A 25,298-nucleotide genomic window follows, 5' to 3' on the forward strand; every position below is an offset into this window, starting at 1 on the left:
CCCCTCCAACCTTCAGTTTTTAGAGCAACTAAATGATTTTAGAGAGGTCTTTTCATCCTTGGAAAGTATATCCTAACCTGTCACACCACAACTTTAGACACTGAGAAGTCAATCACTGAGGGGCTTTTAGAACATAACGGGGCTCCTAAAAGCTCCAGCATTAAACAGTCCCACATGCTTCGCTCTGCAGGATTCCAAAATATAAAGTCCAAACTTCCTTCTTCATAGCGTCCAAATACTGCCCTCTACTGGCAGCACCACAGAAGAGTAAAATTCAGATTTTAAATTTGGGTTAAACTAATTTTGCTCCTTAGAGAAAACTTAAAGCTTGGCAAGATCAACTGTTCTTATTTTATACTCAAAACTGAGGCACAAAAGGGCTGCTCTGATTTGTGGGCATTCGACTTTAAAGACCAGCATTTTATGGACTCTCAGAAGGTGAAATCTGTCTCCCCACATCTAAAAGCTGTGTGCACAGAACTCTCTAGGGAGAAAAGAACTTGGAAATGGAAGCCCAAGTGCCTAATACACTCAGATAAGCCACTCTGACTTAAATATACCTTTCTTTCTGATTTAAATATACCTTTCTTTCGACAAACTTTGCATCGAGCATTTTCAGCTGACATATCCCATTTGATACAGGCATCAAGCATCCCAAGTAGAACATGCATTCTGGAAAAAGTCTGAGCCTCGCGGATAGCTGTCTTCCATTTTTCCAGAGCAGATGCGACCTAAACAGAGACCAAAGCAGGCCAGCATTACTACAGTGACCGCAAAGGCACAGGATATGGGCCTTTCACAGCACACTGACAGAGCACACGCTGAGAGAGGGATCAGGTAAAGATACGGGAGAATCCCGAGTGTACTCACCTTCTAGGGCCCCTCCGGTCTAACCCATTTCTCTTACAGAAGAAACCAAGGCCTTAAAGGGTGCAAAAAAGTTCCAAAGGGCACACAAAGAATTTGGTGGCGGGGGGCGGGTGACTAGAGACGAGTCTCTTCTAGTGAAATCCACTTAAAAGACTCAGTGTCATTTAAAAGCAGAAACACTGTGTAAATAACGCTAGTACGCAGCAATGTCATGGAGCTAACAAAACTGTGGTCAACAAGAGTATCACTTTCTGCACCAGTATGTGCCCCGATCCCAGATACAGGGCCTAGAAATACCAGTGATATGAGTCGTTCTACAGTCCTTAAAAGTATGAAGCACAGATATGTGACATTTCTCTTGACTTGATCACCAACTTCTAACTGAAGTGACAACTGTAAAGCGCTGGAGGTTGGTCTGATTTCATTCTGGGCAGTTACTCAGCATAACCCACTGTCTCCTGACATCATCAAAAAATGGAAATTAATGTAGTATTAGCAAAAGAGTTGTGATGGAGAAAAATACAATTAAGAACTTTCAACCCTCTCAATAAAACACACATTCTGAGGCGGAACAAAAACACCATTTTAGAATAACTCATGTATTTGTACTGCTGTTTTATTAATTGAAAGGTGATTTTTTGCAGACACTTTCAAAGCACTTAGAAAGCCTAAATGATTAAATGGCATGATAGACGGCATCATTCTCAACAGTCAGACAACACAAGAACTGGACAAGGTGACGCTCAGGCAGTCCACCAGGAGCCGAGAGCCTTGTGGAGGTCATTCTGCTGTCAGTCATGACTGAACTGAAGTCAGACATGCTGGCTACTTTCACAGCCTGGCTAGCTCCAGCTGACTGACACCACCCCTGCTGGGTTTTACTGCCCTGTCCTAAGCAAAAAGGCCTATTTCAAGTAATAGTCTCCCTCCTGTAAGAAAGGCCGTATGGCCTTTACACGGAAGGCCACAGGCTTAAAACAAAGCTGCCGAGGGAAAACAACAGTTGAGCTCCACACTGCCCTGGTGTGCAGGAGGAGGGAGGGGAACAAAGGCTGTCTTCTTCTCACAGAAACCAGGAGCCTTGGGTGTAAGTTTATGAACAACCACGGTAAGTAACACAAACACACCACAAACATCTATTTAAGAGGCTGCTCAAGTTCTAGTGAAAACTGACTCATTCCTTACTCCAACTTGCAGTGCAGATATTTCAACATCTGCCTCTGAAATACAATTTCCTTCCTTCCCTTTTCAGAGTGCCTCAGCAGGATGTAAGATATACAATCACGGCTGACTCGCTGGTCTTCAACCCTAATGTAATGAGAGCTGACGTGTGGTACCAGAGAGTCTCCTACTGTAGTGAAACTGAAATCTTCTTCATTCGATGGAATATAAATTTAAGAATTTTAGGTTCAGTTCCTAAGAGTGTTATTGACAACAGCCAGGGAACAGCTAAAATGGGCTTTGGTGTCCTCTAGTGGTCAGATGGACACAAGTTATCAACATTTAAAAAACATTTCCTATAAATTATAAAATCTGAGCACCTAGCACATGTGGCCTCATTAAAACAAACACACCAAAACACTGGAAGAGACCTTGAGAATAAGCTTATTTAAACCTCATTTTAAAAACGGACTGCTACTGCTAAGTCACTTCAGTCGTGTCTGACTCTGTGCGACCCCATAGACAGCAGCCCATCAGGTTCCCCCATCCCTGGGATTCTCCAGGCAAGAACACTGGAGTGGGTTGCCATTTCCTTCTCCAATGCATGAAAGTGAAAAGTGAAAGTGAAGTCGCTCAGTCGTGTCCGACTCTTCGCAACCCCATGGACTGCAGCCTACCAGGCTCCTCCGCCCATGGGATTTTCCAGGCAAGAGTACTGGAGTGGGGTGCCACTGCCTTCTCCGAAAATAGACTAGAGATATATATTAATAAGTTCTCCCTATTAAACGTATAGTCAATGGCTCTTCACATATCTGCAGAGGTTTACAACTATCAACATAATCTTAATTTTAGAACATTTTTACCACCCAAGAAAGACTTGCCATTTCCTATCCCTACCCTAACCCACAATTCCCTATCCTATCCCACCACTTCCTCAGCCCGAGGCAACCACAATCTTCCTCTGCTTTATAGATTTAACTATTCTGACGTTTCACACAGCATGTGGCCTTTTGTGACTGGCTTCTTTAATTGAGCATGTTTTCTAGCTTCATCCATATCCCAGCATGTAACAGTACTTCATTCCACTTAAACTGCGGAGTAATACATCCATGTTGTTTATCCATTCATCAGCTGGCAAACACTTGGATTGCTTCCGCTTTTTGATTATTCTGAGTAAGACTGCTATGAATGTTTGTGCACATCTGTATGAATGTTCATTGTTTATTTTTCGTGAAAAGAAAGTTTGCCCAAGATCTCAGCAATCTGGGCCAGGTCTCCTGATCCCCCATCCGGCGCTGCTGGCATTTAAACATTAGGTCCTGTTTTATCCACTGTGTTATTCATCCAGACCAGCCTTGTCTTGAGTTTAGTTCAGTTCAGCCGCTCAGTCATATCTGACTCTTTGCGACCCCAGGGACTGCAGCATGCCAGGCTTCCATGTCCATCACCAACTCCTGGAGCTTGCTCAAACTCATGTCCAACGAGTCAGTGATGCCATCCAACCATCTCATCCTCTCTTGTCCCCTTTGCCTCCTGCCTTCAATCTTTCCTAGCATCAGGGTCTTTTCCAATGACTCAGTTCTTTGCTTCAGGAGGCCAAAGTATTGGAGTTTCAGCTTCAGCATCAGTCCTTCCAATGAACATTCAGGACTGATCTCCTTTAGGACTGACTGGTTGGATCTCCTTGCAGTCCAAGGGACTCTCAAGAGTCTTCTCCAACACCACAGTTTAAAAGCATCAATTCTTTGGCGCTCAGTTTTCTTTACAGTCCAACTCTCACATCCATTCATGACTACTGGAAAGTGCATAGCTTTGACCTAGACGGACCTTTGCTGGCATCAAAGGCCTTGTCTTCAACCAGCCTCTAATTTCAAAAACAAAAACAACTGGCACTCAACATTTTAAAGAACATCTTAGTCTCCTCCCACTGCACAAAATTCCAGTCTAGAACATTAAATAAAAACAAAAACCACATTATCCAAGACTTAAAAACAGATCAACAGCAGCTAGATAAAGGTTTTACAGTCAACACAGCGCCATCATGTCAATGCTCTGTCTTGCAGTATTGCTGGGAAGCCAGACACATTATTCTGATGAAAAAATCAAATTCTCCAACATATTTAAGCCAAGTTGGGCCCTAGTTAGAAACAGCAGAAGTGTATATAACAAAATTAAGAGGAAGCCAGCTTATGGGCAAGCCACTATTAATTCCCTTTACCTAACACTAAAAAGACAACATCATAGTTTGACAAGAATATAATGAGGCATCAGACCATATTCTTCCATAAAAGAATGTTTATAATGGAAAAACAGATAACCAGCTTGTCAAGACAAACGCATCCAAAGTAAACAGAGAGCCTAACAGAACCCAGGATTTCGCCCAACTATAAAACATCTTTCCCACTGAACGCCAGAAAATGAAATAAACATTAAATAACTGAAATAATTGACTACCACATGAAGGGATTTAAGAGATAATCTACTTTCACAAATAAGGAAACTGAAGCACAGATTAGAAACTGACATTAGCTCAATGCAACAGCCTAGTGCCAGCTGAAAAACCCTGGCCCGTGCTAAGTGGAAACCTTCAAAGCAAAGGACAGTGGAAAATTTCAGAGCTGTGGCAAGGCTGACCTTCGGTGGGGAACTGCAGGGCATAATGCCATTTTAATGGAGAACACTGTTGAACTACTTAGTCGGCACCCTAATTGATTTTCCAAGAAACTCCTCCATGTTTTCCATTTGTGTGCTGTGTGTCTGGGCCCCAAGGTTAAAAAAGTGCTCATATTTTCCTCCCCAACCAAGCTAAGAGTCGTCTCATATGACAAACTGAAAAGATGTTACTTCACTATGGGGTTGAATACTAAAAAGGAACTTAATGAGAACGCTATATAGCTACTAGTTCCCAATGAGAAGAAAATAAATAATATGAGTAAAGGAATGGCAAGGAAAGATCACATCAAGGAGGAGACTGTTCTGAATAGAACTGGGTTAAAAACGAAACCCATGAAGCATTCAGCAAGGCTGAAAGTATGCCTAATGAGAAGAGATTCAGCAAAGGAGAGTATGAGCTGTCTGATGTCTTATTTCACCTAGAGGTTACCTGGATGCTGCATTCCTGTAAGACAATGACATGTGTGTGAAAGCTGAGTCTGTGTCATGAATTAATAGTTTAAATGCTGTATTCCTGTAAGACAACGACATGTGTGTGAAAGCTGAGTCTGTGTCATGAATTAAGTTTAAAGTTTATCTAACTTAGTTCACTTTATCTAATCTTAGTTCTCTGCTCACCTCTCACCTAAAATGTTTCTTGTATCATATATCACTCTCGGTCTTAGGAAGAAACTTGGGGGCAACATGACAACTGTGTACAACTCCCAGAGGAGCTTCAGAGAGTAAACTCCTTCCATGTCAACTCAGAGGACGAAACAGGGACCAGTGGTCAGTGATGAGCAGCAACTCCAGCTCAGACTAACACTGCGCCCACCCCTCTCCACAGCCTGATTAATTTCTACTTGTTCTTTAAAATCCAGCTAACAGGTTCTCTCCTCTGGCAAGTGTTAAGTGGCCCTTGGATCCCTCACAGGCGAGCCATGGACTGGTCTTCCTCCATATTCGTCACACTACTCTAAGCATCTCTCATACAGGTCTTGAGGGCAAGGACTTCTGGCTTCTACTCATCACCAAAACCCCCAGACTATTCAAACTGACCAGCAGAGGCAAGCCAGTCCCAGCCATTATGCAGTGGAATACTTTCCCCTGTTTTCACTCTTCTCCCTCCCCTCCTCTCTCCTTGGTCAAAGAAGACAACCTTCCCTGACAGAGGAGGGTCTTTCTTTGCCCAGCGTGCACAAGTAGTTGTGTTCCCTGAACAGAACCTCCAGACAAGCTCTACAGGCCCACAGCAGCATTAATCACAATAGTCAAAAGGTGGCAGTGACTCAAGTGTTTGTTGATGGACCGATAAGCACAATGCGGTCTATACATACAATGAAATATTACTCAGTCTTACAAAAGAAGGAAATTCTGGCACATGCTACAACGCAGATTAACTTTGAAGAAGTTAAACCAGTCACAAAAGGACAAATGTTGTATGATTCCACTTACATGAGATACCTAGAGTACTCAAATCCAAAAAGAAAACGATAGCTGCCAGGGACTTGGGGAAGGATGAAGTGGGCAGCTTAGTGTGCAATGGGCAGTTTCAGTTTGGGAAGATAAAAAAAATTCTGGGGACAGATGGTGGTAATAGTTGCAGAACAATGTGAACGTACTTAATGACACAGATTACACGTAAAAATGGCAAAGTTGTTCATTATGTATATTTTACAATTAAAAAAACATTAAAAACCACCACCTTTCAAAAAAGGGCTTCCCAAATGGCTCGGTGGTAAAGAGTCCACTTGCCAATGCAGGAGACACAGAAGATATGAATTTGATCTCTGGGTCAGGAAGGTCCCCTGGAGGAGGAAACTGCTTGGGAAATCCCACGGACAGAGGAGCCTGGAAGGCTGCAGGCAATGAGGTCGCAAAGAGTCAGACATGACTGAACACACACCCAAACCCCTTTTAAAAATGGAATTTGCTTTGGTAAAGGTAAAAGGTGTGTGTGTTGGGGGTTTGGGGGTGTCTAACACAGTATCCAGCACTGTAGGCAGGGCTGTGCTCCACAGACCAGTTTGAAAACAACATTTGGAGAAAGGGATAAAGATCAGACACTGGCTCAGGGAACAGTGTTTATGCAGCTACAAGGCACAGGGTTAGATAATTTTAACAGCAGATTACATACTTCTACAGTCATAAAATGACATCTTCATTAGCTAAAATACCTTTGCTTCCTCTGCCATTTTTTTCTCTTCATCCACCTCTTCAGTCTTGGCTGAATCTTCGCTTTGGAGTTTTCTTCTCTTCTGCTTGGGAGCCATGAAGCCTTGGAGAAACTTCTTTATGACACTGGCTTGAAGGGCAATCACACATTCACCAAAATCCTTCAGTTTCTCTAGTGAAATCACCTACAGAAAACGATTTCAAGACTAGACTGAGTGAAAGGCCAAGAGAAAGATGAAAGCAGACTATCCTCAATTAAATTCAAATCAACCTAAACTGAAACTGGTCACGTAACATTAATTTAACTGGGTGCCTCAGTTAAATGGAAGGCTTATACATTTGAAAGTAGCCAGACTACTTGGATATCCCTGATGAAGGGACCCATGAGATGCTGAAACTTGCTCTACTTAAGGAAGTTACTGAGCTCATTCATTCACTCAGCAACCGAGTGCCTACTAAGTACAAATGAGTCTCAAGGCAAAGAAGAACAGAAGGAAAGTAAAAATTTACCAACCCACTAGCTTACAAACTCTAAGCCATTAATACGTTTTAGATGACGATCTCATCGAAGCCTCACATTGATTTTATGAATGGAGAAATATAAGCTAGATCACTTTGATCCAAATTATGCTCTACCTTCTCAGTCACACAACACATGCCGATTTAAAAGTACCCTTTTATAACTACGAAGAGAATCAAAAGTTGGTCCATTGGAGAAGGGACTGGCAAACCACTCCAGTCTTCTTGCCTTGAGAACCCCATGAACAGTATGAAAAGAGAAGAATGATGATAATCCAATGCTAGCAAGGTATGGGTCTGGGTTTGGCACAAAGTAGGCAACTGATAAATACTTGCTAAATAAAAAAGCAATTACAATATTTGAAACTGGCAGAATCCTTTTGGTTGAATAATTCCTATTAAAAACCAAAACAAATTTGAACAATAAATATGTTTCAATCCTATTCCCAGGGAATGTACCAAGAACTCATAACAGAGCTAATGAAAAAAAAAGTTACATATATAAGATGATATTATGATTTGCTGATTCAAATAGCAAAGAAAAAAACAGAAGCCTGACAATAAAAGATTTACCATATCAACTCCATGGCTTATTATGTACACCAAAGTGATACAAAGACTAGAAGAAATGGAAAGTTCCTATAAAGGAGGGAAAACTGGGGGGGCGGGGGGATCCCCAACTGCTCATAAAAATCATATAACTATTAACACATATAATGCATATTTAAAAATTTGAAAAGACTCACCAATATTGATGTTTGGAATTATGTGGATTTCATTATTTAAAATTAACACAAAATTAGCCTCTCAGGCTCCTCTGTCCACGAAATTCTCTAGGCAAGAATACTGGAGTGGGTAGCCATGCCCTTCTCCTTCTCCAGGAGATCTTCCAATCCAGGGATGGAACCTGGGTCTCCTGCATTCCAGGCAGATTCTTTACCATCTGAGCCACCAGGGAAGCCCCATAGTAATAACTGATGGACAGTGTTTTCCAATCTTTTCTCCAGCTTTGATACCTAAACTTATCTAATGTGGGACACAGTGTCTCTTGAACTGGGTCACCTGTAACACTTTAGGGTCCTTCTGAGCAGTAAGTATACCTTCACTGAAATTACCTATTTAGCAGCATGAGTGTTGCCCAACACAAGATTTACTCCACTGAGGTGATGAGGTTAGAGAATGGACAAAAGCGGGATACACAAACGTTTCCTACCCTAAAGCACAGGCATCACGTGGGAATGGACAGGTTAAACAATGTTATGACTATGACTTCAGGACTAGTCTTCTTTCAACTTAACAGAAAAGCTCTTTTTTAACAAAGGTTCTGAGCCAACTATTAGATTTTTCTGGAAACCAGCAAATGATGAAAAGGGAAAAAATACTATATGTACACAGAGAACTTAGGATTCCACATGTGTCTTTCAAAATAAACATATGATCCCCAGGGTCATCTAGGGAAGCCAAGAAGAGTATCAGGGAACAATTCCAAATTAACAGACTTCAAGGGTATTTTCCTGATGGTCTTACCCGAGCTTCGAATTCTGAGGTTTCTTCCACATAACCAAGTCCTCCCTTCTGTAACCTTGTTGCAACTTCAATGAGATCACTCCGAAGAAAGTTTAAAAGCTCCTGGTTGCCATCACAGGATTTTAGACCTAAATTTGGCTTCCGGGCCAGATGAATAGAATGAATAATGTCCTGGTACCTAGAAAAGTTGAGAGAAAGGGGAGGAGGAATAAAGGAACTTAAAAAATGATCTACAGATTCCAATGACTTGAATGACATGTTTTATTTCTACAAGACTGATTTAGATCTTTTTAGCTCTGCTTTTTAACAATCTGTTTCTTACACAAATCTCAAATTTATTTTTCTTGACTCTTTAGAAACACACTGATTGTATTCTGCACATGGTAATTCCAGTATCTTGTGTGTTTCTTTACCTCTCATTCATGATACCTTATTTGTGTGGATTTTTTTAAACTTTTTTTTTTTTTACCATGAGTTTCTTAGAATTGTATCTGTGGAAATTCTTTGAGGCCTGGTTTGAAGCTGTGCTCCTCCAGAGAGAATGTTCATTTGTACACTCAATTCCCCCCACCCGTCATCCCCTGGCAACTACTAATCTATTTTCTGACTATAAATTTGCCTACTGTGCATGTCTCACATAAGTGAAATCACACACTACATGCCCTTTTATGTCTGGCTTCTTTGACTAAGCATGATGTTCATCTATGTGGCAGCATATTTCAGCACTTTGCTCCTTTTAATGGTTGAATTTATGCATACACCACATTTTGTTTATTCATCCATCAGTTGATAAAATTGAGGTTGTTTTCATTTTATGGCTATTTTGGATACTGGCAGAATACTTCTGAATACCGACTGATGCGGAACAGTGTTTACAAGGCTACCTAACTCCAGTGAAGCTCTCGGCCTGGTATGTGGCACGTTAGTGAAAAACCTTGCTACCCTGTATCCACATGCTTTAATAGCCTAATTTTCCAAATAATTATGAGGTGTCAAGAAAATACCAAACAACATAAGAGGGTTACAGGCTTTTAAAATTTTACTTAAGCTTTTATGGCTAAACAACGACCCCCCCACCAAAGTATGTATAATATCTAATGCAGAAAAGAAGATGTGAAGAGCAAGATGAAAACCCTTACCTCTTCTCTAGTCTTTCTTTAAGCTGACTTTCTCTTATTCCCTGAGGGTGAAGGCAATTTAGCAACTCATCCAGTTCCTTCTGACTATCACATAAAAACCTGCAGGGGCAAAAAAAAAAGCTTGTTAACTCTGTGTGTGTGTGGGGGGGGGGGAGGGTGGAATCAAACACTATGGTGGTGGGAGTGGGAAAGCAGAATTCCAACCTTGCTCAGAAGTAGAAAAATTTACTGTTGCCATAAGACCTAATGTTAACTTTATCCCAGGACACTGGAGCCAATGTTTCTGCTAAAATGTAATGAGACAAGTGTACAAATTCACGAAGTTCACTCTTGTCCCTACCCCTTTAAAGAGTAAACTTATATCCAAAACCAAAGGTGAGCACAACCAAAGCAGCTGATGCGATCACAAAGTAGAAGGGACCCTCTCCAAAACCTAGTTCCCAGCTTAAAGCAGAACAGGCACACAGGAAGATTAATGGCTGTATTTATAATTATTTACTCTTTAATAGAGATGAAAATCCTGCTCTATTCCCAAGCAGACTAAAAGGCATTTTCAATGCTATATAAGATCTGTCCTATAATATAGTTACATTACAACAGAAAAATAAATTCTAAACCTTAAAGCAAACAAATATATTCTTATAAAAAAAAAAAATCAAGTCTGCTTTTAAAGCAATGAGCTTACATATCCAAGAAATCAGAGTCACACAAAACACTCTCAATAGTGAATAACTAACTCACTGGTGTCACTGTATCAAATATTTCCTTAACACTGAAAACGAAGAAGAAAGAGCAGCCAGATGAATGCTCACATTACCATAGATTCTGTCCTTGTTTGGGTACAGTGGTCTCGACGGCAATCTCTGCTGCTGGGCCATGGTGCATGTTCGTGCTTACATTTTTGCCTAGGTTTGCTTTCTTACCTAAAAAAAATGTACACGTTAGGCTGAACACAGCAAGTAACTCCACTCCTAGTTTTAAATCTAAGCAGTACACAGACACTGCCTATTGAATATATCCACATGTACAACAGATGTTAATTTCTCTTAAACATCTTACAGACAGCACAGTATCTGAGATAGTTGCTCTCTAGACAGCTGAACAGTTGTACAGGTCAAGGTTTAAGAGTATCACAAGTTAGAAGGGAGAGAGACGACTAAATATCTCAGAGCACATACATAATCTGCTCCTGGTACATGACACTGTTCGGCACAAAGGTATCTGTGGTGAAGTAGACACAATTGAAATATATCAACTACTACTAGTTTAGCCCTGGAAGTGGCTGCAAATGTCAAACAGGATGAACTTTTTTGTAATCCAGCTTCTGTACCCGAATATATGACATTACTAGACAGACCTAAAGCCAGTACTTGAGGCTTTACCTAATCCTACAATTGGTTCTCCTACAATTGGTTCTCCCCACTGCTCCCCTTCTCCCACTTTAACCTGCACATCTTCCCTGCAACATTAACACGTAACCTTGTTGTGTCTTTTCTATCAGGGAGTTCTGAAGAAACCCTGCCATGCTGGAACTAGACAACAGGAAGGAACAACATCCACCAGGATGCTCTAGAAGTGAAGAAATATGGATGACAACCTCCTCTCGGGAGAAACTGTAACTGTGGGACTGAATTTCTAAAAATAGCCATTAATTTTCTGAGACACATAATAAAACCACAGTCCTTCATCCCCCTGGAATCACTCTCAAGTCTGAAGATTCTCACTTCACAGTTGCTGCTCTCACCTGGATATTTACAAAGTCTGCCCAAACTAGATTTTTCTACTAAGAGCCACATTTGGACACACAACGTAATTCAACATGAAAAATGCCTTGAATTCGAAGTTTAGGGATATACATTAATTTCATTATTTAACAATTTTGTGAGTTTAAAATCTGGATTATGAGTTTCTCTAAAATGAAAGAAAACACTTTTTAAGGAGCAATTTTCATTAGGTTATTATAAAGTACAACTGGAAAGAAGCTTATGGATCATCTAATGCAATGGTTCTCAACAGAAAGCCAGGCTGCCTCTTAGGGGACATCTGGCAGTATCTTGTGGCATGTGGTTGTCACTAACAGCATCCCATGGGCAGAAGTCAGGGATGCGGCTAAACAACCTACAACGCATAAGACAACCTCCTGCTACCAAGAATTATCTGGCCCCAAACGTTAGCAACAGTGACGCTGAGAAAATCTGATCTAACCATCTGGTATTTTTAAATTTAAAAAATTTTTTCTTTTAATTTATTTCTTAGGTAAAAAAAAAGAATTACCTTAATTCCAGCCTTTGAAGTACCTACAAAGAGACTCCCAAGGAACACAGTTTGAAAACTACTTGTATAAATATAATACCCAAATATCCTAATACTCAAGTTTTACAAAGCTGGTAATCAAGTTTTCTTCCTTTTTCTAGGCATTTCACATCTTCCCACCTCACTCAAATAATTCTACCTAAGAAGATGATAAAAGAAATTTACCAAGTGAAAAAAAGTGACAAAGGAAAGACGGTCTTGAGCAGGATAAATAACTAATAGATATACATACTCCGGGGACAGTAGTCCTCATCAGGAGAGTCTGCGTGGTCTTTCCGGTGATGGCTGAATCGGTAGTCAATGCTGTCATGGACCCAGCCTTTCTCAATGAACAAACCTGGAACTTCATCTGAGAAGAGCCAGTATCTATAAATCACAACCAAATGTTAATATAATAATAAAACACCGTGAGCACAGGATAACTTCCTTGTTGAACAAGATGATTACAGAATGTCATTGAACACTGAGCAGATACAAACTCTAAAGCACAGCATACGAAAATTTGAGGAATTTGAGATTCACTTCCTATCTATAATTTTTATAACTACTAATATTTCTCTGCTTTAGGTTCCACACAATGTACGCAGTTAAAATATCTTACTATTTTTAAAGGATTATTAGGATTACATTTCTCCTACCACAATTTAAGCTTCCTATCTGTTGAGTCTTCAAGGATAAGGTCATGTCTTATCTAGATTCATAACCCTAGCAGTTGGCCCAGTAATATACAAATAAATGAGCGATGAGCAAATCTGTGTCCAACATCCACAAAAGGGGAAGCCTGTCTAATCTCAATACTAACTAGCAACACTATAACAGCCCTAAGAGATGATAAAAATTGAATCTAATAACTTACCTGTTATGGTTTCGATCTGTGCCAATTGGAGTCCTCCGCATGACTAGCTTTGCCTTGGCGATCCCTTCCTGGAACGCCTTCTCGGCAGCTGCTTTGTGCTTTCGTATTCGTTCTTCTTCAGCTTCGCGCTCTAGTTTCACTGTTGAAGGTAAAAAGAAGCAATGATTAAATTTTTTTTCTAGCGAATCTTACAAATTTAAACAAGGAGTGAAAAGTGCCTGGTATAAAGCAGATATTCATCAAACCTTCATTTCCTTCTCTTTATTCTGACCTGTTGTTAAGAAATAACATGTAAGGCAGCAATTTCTATCTGGTCCTTCTATGGTCTTTGAATTTTGGTGACGTCTCAGCCATCAACTCAGTGCAAAATCTGTTTTCTCCAAAACTTAATGTCTTATTAATTTTATAATAAATTCATTTTACTTTATTGACAACTTTAAATGTAACCTTAAAACAGTCCTCAAGTGGAATTAATTGAAACATTTTCTGACAAGACTAGCCACAGGATCCTCAAAATGATCAGGATGAATAAGACCAGAATAGTTATTTCAAAACACAAAACAGCACAGTGTATCAGTGCTGAGGAATTTAGAAAAAAAGAACTGAGAAAGCAAGAGCAGGGAAGCATTGGCAGATAATAGCAATTACTGCCTACTTATTACAATTTATCAAGTTATTCATCAAGTTAACACTGTCAAAGATGAAAAAAATTTTTAATCCATTTACTTGTGGTCATTCCTAAGTTTATTCTATCTAGATAGAAATCTCCCTCAACAAAGAAAGCAGCCCAGGAATTTTGCCTTTTAAGTTTTTCCACAACTGTCACAAACTTTGATACTATAAATAAGGTATTGCTATTTACAATGCCAGAAACCTTACTGCTCTACTGACTGTAACACCTACAATGTAGCAAGAAACTGGAAAATGCATCAGTCTAGAGATGTTACTTTAAAAAATTAAGACAAATTTCATCTATTTAAAACCAATACAGGGAAATTCCTAGGAGGTGCAGCAGTTAGGACTTGGCACTTTCACTGCTGTGGGCCCTAGGTATATACACCCATGAAAAATGAAAACATATGTTCCCACAAAAACTTGTACAGCAATGCCTATAGCCAGAAGAGTAAAACGAAACAAATGTCCATCAACTGATAAACGGAGAAACAAAATGTGGCATATCCGAATAGTGGAACAATATTTAACCATAAAAAGGAATTAAGCGTTGAAACACGCTACAACCTGAACCTTGAAACCACAGTTAAGTGAAAGAAGCCAGTCACAAGAGACCACATATCAACTCCACTGGTATGATGTAACAGAGCAGGCAAATACAGAGACACAGCCATGCGAGCGGACTGCTTAGGACTGGGCGGGATGGGATCACGGGAACTAAAGGGCATGAGGTATTTTTTTGAGGTGATGAAAGTCTTCTAAAATTGATTGTGATAAAGACTACACATATCTGTGAATATATTAAAACAATGAACTGTACAATAAACATGGATGAGATGTATAGTGTGTGAATTATTTTTTAATAAAGCTGTTTTTTTTTTAAGTTCAGACTTAACGGTGCTAGGAAGCCCCCGGGTTTTATTTCCTTACATCTTAATAAAGGAAAGATTAATATCTGAGGTGCCGACCAAACTGAGGGCTTCAAATACCTTGTCATTCAATTGTTAGAGCAATCTTGAGCATATGAGGATAAGCAACTTGCTCAAAGAACCATATAGCTAAGTCAGAGGTGGGGTGTAAACCCAGGATGGCCCATTCCCAAGTCGTACGTTGTTTCCAGCACGTCTCCTTGTGGATCTGGTCCTTCACTAGAGCCGGAAAAGATGCCACCATCACACCAATCCAAGTCAAGCTGTGCCTGTCAACCAGAATGCCTGGTTGAACACTCCAGCAAGACTCTTACTCACGGAGGAGGATCTGGGTTATCACACACAAAAATAACTGAACAGTTGTGACACATGAAGACACTACCATGACATCTTAGTGACTTCCGTCTTTCCACAAGATTTTACCTTTCATTTCTCTCTCCTGAATCTCCCGCTCCTTCTTAGCCTGAATGGCAAGCAGTCGTCTGCTCTTCACAGCACTGATCATGTCTTCAGCTTCCGTATCTACTTGGGGCTCAAACTTGACGACTTCTTTTTTCCTGTCAGCCTTGCCCAGCCCATTCTCCTCTTTTCCATTTTCTTTGTTCCGGGCTTCCATTTCTTTCCGCTTCTGCTTCTCTGCTCTCTTCTTATCATTCTCTTCCTTCAGCACAGCGAGCCTCTCCTTCCATAGCTCTGCAGACATCTGCTGCCTGGTCTCCATGTGGTCCTGCACGGAATACGTCATGAGAATCCGGTGGCAGAGGGCTGTCAAGATCTGCAGTTTCTCTTCTGATGTGAGTTCAAAAAATTCAGAGGTCTCCAGCTTTTCTAGGAACTCATCTTGGACCTCATTGTCCTCGAATGACGCAGAGTCTTTATTGTCGTCCGCATCTGAGCCCTCGCTCTCTTCCTGAACGTCAGATTTGCGCAAGCAGAGCCGAACCAGCTCTGACACAGAATGCAGGGTCAGAGGGATTTCCGACAGCTTCATTCCCAACTCACCATAGTCTTCTGCTATTTCGTCTTGTAACAAGGTCTGCAGGAGGATGACCAACACTCTATTCAAGTATAAAAAGCCACCCTTCTCTGCGCTCAAGGCTTCCATGAGGGACACGGCAGTGATGGGATACTGGGCATCTGGTAGGAGTAACCCGGAGTAACAGCTCAAGAACTCCACCACCATGGCCACGTCTCCAAAGAGTGTGTTGGGCAGCCCCTCGGGGGTATCTACCAATTTAAATGTTGGAAGGGTTTTGCCAGTTAACTCTTGGTCCTCGTACCGCTTCTGTTTCTCTAGTCTCTCGAGCATTTCTTTCTCCCTCCGCTCCTTGGCTTTCTCCTTCAACTTCTCTTTCAGCTCCTCTCGTTTCTTTTTCAGATATTCTTTGCGCTGCTCTTCAGACATAGAAGCCCACCTCTTTTTGTGCTCTAGAAGCTCGAAGCGTTTTTGAACAATACTCCGCAGTTCTTCCGGGAGACGCGCTCTGTCTTCGCTGGAGAGGAGACGAGCTGTCTTGGAGATCACGCACGACAGAGCACTCTTCTTGTCCTCCCTGTCTTTGTTTTCTTTGTAGTACGCAATGAGGTGCAGGGCGGCGGGAGGCAGGTGTTTATGAGGCTTGCTAGAGGACCTGGGGGTGCCCCCGGAATTCCGCGGGGCTCGAGTCACCTTCTGAGTGCCTTTGGCCATGTCCAACAAAGTCATCTGCTTCATTTTGGTTTTAGGGGTCTTCAGGCCCTTCTTGGGAGATTTCGAATTCCCTGTGGATTTCTGTCCGTTCAAGATGCCTTTGCCTCTGCCCTTGGCTTTCAAAGGTTTGTCACTATGCTTCCCAGACTTCTTGCCAGGTGGGCCTTTCTTAGGAATGTGAAAGTTAGCATGTAGCTTGTTGGGCGACATCATCTTCATCACTTCCTCCAGATGCTCCTCTGGAGATTTGGAATTCTTTGAGTTCTTCACTTTGAGTGGCGAGCCGTTCAAGGATTTCTTCAGGTGTACGTGACACCATAACTTAGGATTTAGTGGTGAACTGAGAGAAGAGTTGTCTGTCTTGGATTTCTTTGAGGGCTTCCTGTCTGGAGATCCAGTATTCTTCCTCTTAGTAGATGGGTTGAGAGTCATATACTAGAATTTAAGAACAGAAGCAAAATTAATTTTAAAACCTAATTTAAAGAAATACTATTTAAGCATCCTAAAGGCCCTCTTCCCATCCACTCAGGTAAAGCTACACATTCATTCTCTTAATGGACACTCCATCCCTGAGAAAACAAAGCCATCAATGTTAGCTAATATTTTATTTAGCCTTCTCCACACAAAATTCTCCACACCGAGACTTAAGAATCTATACTCCAGGATGTCCCTGGAGGTCCAGTGGTTAAGACTCCATGCTTCCACGGCAGGGACACAGGTTGGATCCCTGGTCAGGGAACTAAGATCCCACATGCCATGCCGCATGGCCAAAAAAAAAAACCTATAATATTAGGCATTTCTGGTATGAGACTACTTTCTTACATATAGATTTTGAGCCTTTCAATACTTTAAAGAAATCTGTGAACTCTTTCCCTGGAAACATAGAAAAATTATGTACACAATTTCAGAGTCCATGGGACCTAGATTAAGGACATCTGATCTGGATAATGGCAACATCTGAGAAATTTTAATATTTACTGCTCGAGACAGATTTGGATTTTTATCCTTTAAACTTCTGTTACAACTGGTGGTATTCTGTGCTTAGGATGAGAGAAAGTATACCATTTAAGTATTTTTGTTTAAATTCAGAAGCATATTTCCTTATTAAGAGTATCAGTAAGTATATTAACAACAAAACACTGTTCATAAATAGGAATCCCTCCCGATCCCTGGCTTTCGGGCTCCCCACACCTCAAGAACCCACTCCCATGAATACATTATTAACTACAAGTCTGATAAATTTTCAACCTCATACAATTCTCTCCTTGATTATCCTCTCACATCTTTCAAATTCACTCCCTTTAGCACCCAACGCCACAATCCTTCAATCCCAGCAGAACCATTAATTCATTAATCCATTAATTCTATAACATTTTTACCAATCTCACTTCTTCATCCTTTACCTAGATTAAATTCCAGTCAGCCATTCCAATCAACCCTGCATAAATCTACAGTTCCCTTGCTCTATCGTATCTAGTTGGTCCTAGCCTGCATATGTTGAGCTTAAACGTAACTAGAATAAAAGACACAAGGACAGTGTGTGGACCTACTTTAGATCTCCAACTTATTCCAATCGTACAGAATGACTTAACAGGTTAGAACCCAGTCAACCTGTCATGATACCACTGTTTCTACTTAAGTGTTTATTAAAACAAAAACACTGTTGATTTTGATGCTCTGAAAGGATATAATTACAAAGAGAAAAGCCTGGCAGTTAAAATAAACTACATGAAATAATAACCAAGCAATGAAAAAGTACCATCAATTCAAAAAAATTTTACTGTTTTAAGTGATTAGGAGAAAGACTAGATAACCCCTAGAATCCTTGATTTCTATTACCAAAAGCAGTTAAGCACACAGAAGGCACTGAGACACAGAAGAGTGTAACTTCAAGTTTCTGCCTTTAACAGACTAACTTGTAAAGAAGCAGGCTGGAGGCAGGGGAGCAGACAGACTCGGGGGAGATGAGACCACAGGCAAGGAACCACTGGAGACCATCAAGTATGAAATCAGGACCCTTGAAAAGCCAACAGCGAAACGGCTATGGTGAAGCAAGTCTCAGTGATCATACAGAACACTTATGCTCTTGTTAGAAGTAAACAAAACAGGTACAGTAAAATTTAATAAGCTGTACTATAATGCCAAATAAGATTTAAACATCAAGGATTTACGATCATCAGAGAAACAAACTCACAGACCCTAAGTCACAGAAGAGGTAGAGATACAGTCTGTAATGAACGAGTGGGCTATACTTAAGCAATCCTTCTGGCTAAATTCTCTAACTTTAAAGGCCAATCTGCCCTTTAAGAACTATAAGCAATTACAGGTTACCATCCCCCAGCAGGGTGTTTTCATTCCTTGACCAAAACTAGATGTTCTGTTCCCCAATTATCCTCAGTATGGGCTGATAAAAAGGTTTCATAGTTTATAGAATATATACACTATCTGTGACTCAGGGCACATTTTCCCCAGAGGCAAGAATTTCCCACTTCTAGTTCCCCATAACTCTTATTTCAAAATGTTAAAAACAATAAGCAAAGGTAACATGTAAGTTGTGGGCGGAATAGCAACAAAACTTCAAAAAAAACAATATTTCAGAGACCACCCTACAAATCACAGACTAAGGCCCAAAATTACCCTGGCAGGGATTAAAGATAAATACGTGCTTTCCAAAAGCACATATCCTACTTCAGCTAGACTTGGAAAATCTTTAGAGTATAGACATAACAAACTGATGCTTTTTCTAATGTGCAGGATAATAGATTATCTCTAAAGTCATTCCAAAAATTTATCACTAAAAAGGAGATGAGTATGAGACTTCATTTTTACTGTTTTTAATAGATATCTTTTAATAGGATCTATGATAATTGGGCCACTTTTTAATTTACTGCTTACATGTTTATTCAAAAAGCCACTCAAGCATAAATTTCTTCTACTTAGAAGCGCTGTATTCCGCAGAAATGATTATGCAAGAAAGAGCTGGGAGGATGGCTTAGCCATGAGATGGTCCAGCAGCCCATTTTTATTTATAAGGTGTGTTTCTTTGCCAAGCCACACCGTGTGTGTGTGTGTGTGTGTGTGTGTGTGTATATATATATATATATATTTTTTTTTTTTTTTTTTTCTTCTTAAAAACGAAAGAAATTAACTCACCCAACCCCCTCCCAAAAGGCCGGCTCCCCGCGTGAGCAGTCCTTCAGTAACTGGATCATCTCAGCATAGGGCATGCTGGGCAGCCACAGCCAGTGGGAGCCGGCATGGCTGGGCTCAGGGGGAATCTGAAAAAGTATAAAACCACGTATGTGCTAAGGGTCTACCCTGTCCCCCATTCAGCAAAAGTAATCTACTAGAACAGTGCAAAGAGAGGGAGAAAAGAATGGGCACCTGGATTGGCAGTATTATAGCTTTTCTGGCAAAGGCCCTTCTTAACTGATAAACAGGAAAAAATTATTTATGTCTCAGGAACATAAGAGGCTATACAATTCCATAATTGTGTCTATAATTCCACACTTGTTCCCTGTCACCTGGAACAAACCACCACCATAAATAAGGAAATCTAATAAGATAAAAATGAATAAACATATTTATAGCAGCTCATTCAGATTCTAAATTTAACTTAATAGTTAGCAGTAAGAACCCTGAATTAGAACACTTTGGCAATCTACATTCTGATTCTTATTTCACTCTTCTCATTTGCCCAAGGAACCTGTTCGGAGCTTCAAGATAACATTCACAGAGTGGGTTCCTCTTGATTTCCAGATGCTTTTACTGGCAAACGTGTGAAATGTGTTACTATAAAATAGTTTTAAGTGCTCTGAAAATCACTTTATTTTTTTAAAGTACTTCAGCTCTAGTCTCTAATTCATAACCAAACTTTATACACCAAAATTTATTCAAAGAAAAATTTTAGGACTATAAACACTTGAAATTTCAGTTATTAGAGATAAGAAATATCTTCTAAAACGTACAATAATTAAGTTTCACTAGTAATGAGACAAAATTACACCACATGCCTTCTGATATGATTCACTGAGAAGAATACAACAACAGTTCTGTGGTATTTCTAAGCATGAGGATATAAACTCAAACTGAGGAGCATTATGCAAAATAATTGACTTGAATTCTTTAAAATGTCAAGGTTTTTAAAAGACAAAGGAACTGAGATTAGGGAAGACTACAGAGACAGTTAGCAAAATCGGAGTTAAAGCTGTGGCTCACTTCTTCCCACACTGACAGCACTCTCGCAGACATGGTGACCATTCCTAAAACCAGTTGGACTTTCTGTGGTCAGTGCCAGAAGCACCAGCCCACAAAGAGACACAGTCCAAGAAGCGCAAGGAGTCTCTCTATTCTCCAGGGAAAGAAGAGTTACAACAGGAAGCAGAGTGGCTATGGTGGACAGACTAAGTCGGTTTTCCAGAGAAAGGCTAAAACCGTAAAGAAGATTTTGCAGAGGCTTGAATGCACTGAGCCCAACTGCAGATCTAAGAGAATGCTGGCTATTAAGATACATGCATGTTGAGCTGGGAGGACGTAAGAAGAGAAAGATCCAAAGTGATTCAGTTCTAAGCTTCTTATTTTGTTTTATTATGAAGATGATAAAATCTTGAGATTATGGCCATTTAAAAGAAAAAACTCTAGATCAGATAACAGTATTGCTTTGATGCTAATTTCTTGATTTTGGTAATTGTACTATAGTTATTAATAGAAAATATACTTGTCTTTAAGGAAACACATATCCAAGTATTTTGCAAAATGGCGTCCTATCTTATAACCTACTACAAACGGCTCAGAAAAAAATGTGTGTGAAGACAAAAAAAAAAATGTGGTAAATATTAACATTCAAGGAATCTACTTGAGGAATACACAGAAATTCTTTGTAGTATATGTCACTTTTTCCGCATGAAATTATTTCAAAATAAAATACTTTGTAAATGTATTAAGAATCATATTAAACCAGGCTTCCCTGTCCATCACCAACTCCCGGAATTCACTCATACACACGTCCATCGAATTGGTGATGCCATCCAGCCATCTCATCCTCTGTCTCCCTTCTCCTCCTGCCCCCAATCCCTCCCAGCATCAGAGTCTTTTCCAATGAGTCAACTCTTCGCATGAGGTGGCCAAAGTACTGGAGTTTCAGCTTCAGCATCATTCCTTCCAAAGAACACCCAGGGCTGATCTCCTTCAGAATGGACTGGTTGGATCTCCTTGCAGTCCAAGGGACTCTCAAGAGTCTTCTCCAACACCACAGTTCAAAAGCATCAATTCTTTAGCGCTCAGCTTTCTTCACAGTCCAACTCTCACATCCATACATGACCACTGGAAAAACCATAGCCTTGACTAGACGGACCTTTGTTGGCAAAGTAATGTCTCTGCTTTTCAATATGCTATCTAGGTTGGTCATAACTTTCCTTCCAAGGAGTAAGTGTCTTTTAATTTCATGGCTGCAGTCACCATTTGCAGTGATTTTGGAGCCCAAAAAAATAAAGTCTGACACTGTTTCCACTGTTTCCCCATCTATTTCCCATGAAGTGATGGGGCTGGATGCCATGATCTTCATTTTCTGAATGTTGAGCTTTAAGCCAACTTTTTCACTCTCCTCTTTCACTTTCATCAAGAGGCTTTTTAGTTCCTCTTCACTTTCTGCTATAAGGGTGGTGTCATCTGCATATCTGAGGTTATTGACATTTCTCCCGGCAATCTTGATTCCAGCTTGTGCTTCTTCCAGCCCAGCGTTTCTCATGATGTACTTTGCATAGAAGTTAAACAAGCAGGGTAACAATATACAGCCTTGACGTACTCCTTTTCCTATTTGGAACCAGTCTGTTGTTCCACGTCCAGTTCTAACTGTTGTTTCCTGACCTGCATACAAACTTCTCAAGAGGCAAGTCAGGTGGTCTGATATTCCCATCTCTTTCAGAATTTTCCACAGTTTATTGTGATCCACACAGTCAAAGGCTTTGGCATAGTCAACAAAGCAGAAATAGATGTTTTTCTGGAACTCTCTTGCTTTTTCCATGATCCAGCGGATGTTGGCAATTTGATCTCTGGTTCTTCTGCCTTTTCTAAAACCAGCTTGAACATCAGGAAGTTCACGGTTCACATATTGCTAAAGCCTGGCTTGGAGAATTTTGAGCATTACTTTACTAGCGTGCGAGATGAGTGCAATTGTGCGGTAGTTTGAGCATTCTTTGGCATTGCCTTTCTTTGGGATTGGAATGAAAACTGACCTTTTGCAGTCCTGTGGCCACTGCTGAGTGTTCCAAATTTGCTGGCATATTGAGTGCAGCACTTTCACAGCTTCATCTTTCAGGATTTGAAATAGCTCAACTGGAATTCCATCACCTCCACTAGCTTTGTTCGTAGTGATGCTTTCTAAGGCCCACTTGACTGCACATTCCAGGATGTCTGGCTCTAGGTGAGTGATCACACCATCGTGATTATCTTGGTCATGAAGACCTTTTTTGTACAGTTCTAAGGTTTACAAGACCACAAACACATGCCTATCACCATATCAGGCTCTGCTCAGATAACACTAAAAAATTCTACTTTTCTAAATAATTTTTCTCTCTCCCACTTAAGCTCTCCCCGCCAGTCCTTTCCTAACACTATTACTCACAACTTGCTTCCTCTCTCCAGACCTCATCTCTCTCTACAGTAGTTGTATTCAGCAGCCTCCCAAAACACTAAATTCTACTAAACCAAAGACAAAAAAATTTTTAACCTATTGCTTTTGGTTCTGATTTTAATGTGTTACTGAAGCAAGCACAAACCCATTGCCTTTGGGGACAGGCAGATCACAAGTGATCAACTTTAATTCTCCATGAATTATTTTAAATTTCCTTTGTATCAGGAAAGAATCCAAAGTACTCTTTCATGGTCTACTTATCTGTGCCTTAAGTATATTCTGTCTTGGCTGTGATGCCAAAAAGTTTTTTAAGACAGCTGATTTTATAAAAAGGAAAAAGAAACATACATAAACTCAAAAAAGAAGGATCAGTGAAATATCAAATAATATTGGGGAATAAGAAATTACTCTTTAGAGATGCAAAATACATAATAAGATAAGTATACGCTCTTAATTTGTAGACTGGTTATCTTACATGACTCCCCATTTCTCTAAGTAGAATCACTGTCTTCTTACGGCAGTTGTCTAAACAAGCTTGTACTCCCTAGTCTCCATCTGAATTACAGCCAAATTTCATTAAGTTAATATTTTAAGCCCTCATTAGAAAATTTCAGAATAGCCAGTTTCTTCAGAAATTGCTTTTCAACAGATAAATTCCTGGAATTCTAAGTCTCTGGCTCCTACAATAAGTGTGGATCAGTTTTTTTGTTCTAATAAAACCCAGAGACCTTTTATGTTATTCATATTATTTGAATCACTAAGCTAAAATACATAAAATACAACTGTAAAATTTTAAAAGGAAAATATTTAAGGACTTAAAAGATTCAAGAGTCTTAAAACTCATTTACAGATGATTTTATATAGAATTCTTTATCTTTGCTTGATCATGCTGGCCTAGAATAAGAAAACATGGTAATGCTAAACCATGGTTGGAGGTCTTTTCCAAGGTTTGAAAAAATATATATATTTCTCAATATACTTTTGCTAGCGATATCAACATAAGATGATTGACATAATTTAGTTCATGACTCACTTGTAAGATATCCTTAGTTTTTCATAATTGTAAGGAAGATATAAAAAGAGAAATCCTGAATTCTGACTTAGTTTTAATGCACCAGCAGCCCTCTCCTGATCACTTTCTGGCCCAGAGATCAAGATGAAATATCAGTATGTAAATAAGTAATTTTTATCAACAAAAGGAAATAAATACCCTCAAAACCCACATTTAAAAAATATTACTGAAGAAACCCTGAGATGGAAAAGGCAATAAGAAATCCAAGGCCAATGTCTTAGCTTCTGTCGTTTACTTTCTGCTGGTTCTAATTAGACTAGTCTCAGTTTTCCCATCTGGAAAGTAAGATTAATACAGATATACCATATAACTTCATCAGAATATTGTGAAAACCCAGTGAGATAAATAAAGGGAAAAAAAAAACAGAGGGGAATGTTAGATTTTCTACTAATTCTTTTCAAAGATGTTAGTATATTTGACCTTATCTGACAATACAAATATCAGCTTTCATTTTTAGCAATCAATTTTCAAAATATTTTCAACACCATACCTCATTCCAAGAAAGATCTGAGACAAAAAAGCACATGCATGTAATGTTTCTTTGTTTTAATTATGCAATCACAGTAAAAATAAGTCACATTAGAAGAGGAGATATTCAATGCAACCTCTCTCCTACCAACCCCATTATCACCACCTATATGAAACAGATACATGTGAAAAAATTTTGAATTCATTATTTAAAATTAGAGTTTAAAATCTACTGTAAATCTAATCCTATTGGAGCCATCAGAAAAAATAAATTCATTTAACAGTGTCCTATCCTTCTGTCCAAAATTAAGGTGCCTTACCTTGTATGGATCAAGCAGAAAGTCACTGAATTTGCTAGGCAGGGAGTATTTCTTCACTAATTCATCTTCTACCACCCAAGGCGCATTTTCACCAGTACCAGCCCGTAACGCATTGTGCCGTATAAAGTATCGAAGTATCTCCTTATTTGGTGGGCGTTCTGTACGAATCAAGCTGTCTGCTGGCACATTACTGATGATCTAGATTAACAAAGAAAAATAACTCATTACTGGGGTCAAAAGCAATTTACCAATGAGAACAAAGATCTATACTTTCTCCAGAGAACTCCTAATTCCACCTATACAA

General features: G+C 39.8%; 1 protein-coding gene and 1 pseudogene across 1 annotated transcript in view; one reads left to right on the plus strand and one right to left on the minus strand.

Moving 5' to 3' along the window:
- BAZ1B (bromodomain adjacent to zinc finger domain 1B) overlaps positions 1 to 25,298 on the minus strand; it is a 55,029-nt gene that overhangs the window by 7,215 nt on the left and 22,516 nt on the right. The window contains exons 6-14 of the mRNA XM_070362779.1: positions 24,995 to 25,192; positions 15,237 to 16,938; positions 13,213 to 13,351; positions 12,589 to 12,722; positions 10,861 to 10,966; positions 10,044 to 10,142; positions 8,905 to 9,082; positions 6,861 to 7,043; positions 584 to 731 (exon numbers count right to left, since the gene is read on the minus strand). Of these exons, the coding sequence (XP_070218880.1) occupies positions 584 to 731; positions 6,861 to 7,043; positions 8,905 to 9,082; positions 10,044 to 10,142; positions 10,861 to 10,966; positions 12,589 to 12,722; positions 13,213 to 13,351; positions 15,237 to 16,938; positions 24,995 to 25,192 (2,887 nt within the window). The remainder of the gene's footprint in view (positions 1 to 583; positions 732 to 6,860; positions 7,044 to 8,904; positions 9,083 to 10,043; positions 10,143 to 10,860; positions 10,967 to 12,588; positions 12,723 to 13,212; positions 13,352 to 15,236; positions 16,939 to 24,994; positions 25,193 to 25,298) is intronic.
- On the plus strand, positions 20,420 to 21,559 carry LOC138985565 (large ribosomal subunit protein eL42-like; annotated as a pseudogene).

The sequence above is a fragment of the Bos mutus genome, chromosome 25 (genome assembly GCF_027580195.1).
Source record: "Bos mutus isolate GX-2022 chromosome 25, NWIPB_WYAK_1.1, whole genome shotgun sequence".
In the NCBI taxonomy this organism is placed as follows: domain Eukaryota; kingdom Metazoa; phylum Chordata; class Mammalia; order Artiodactyla; family Bovidae; genus Bos; species Bos mutus.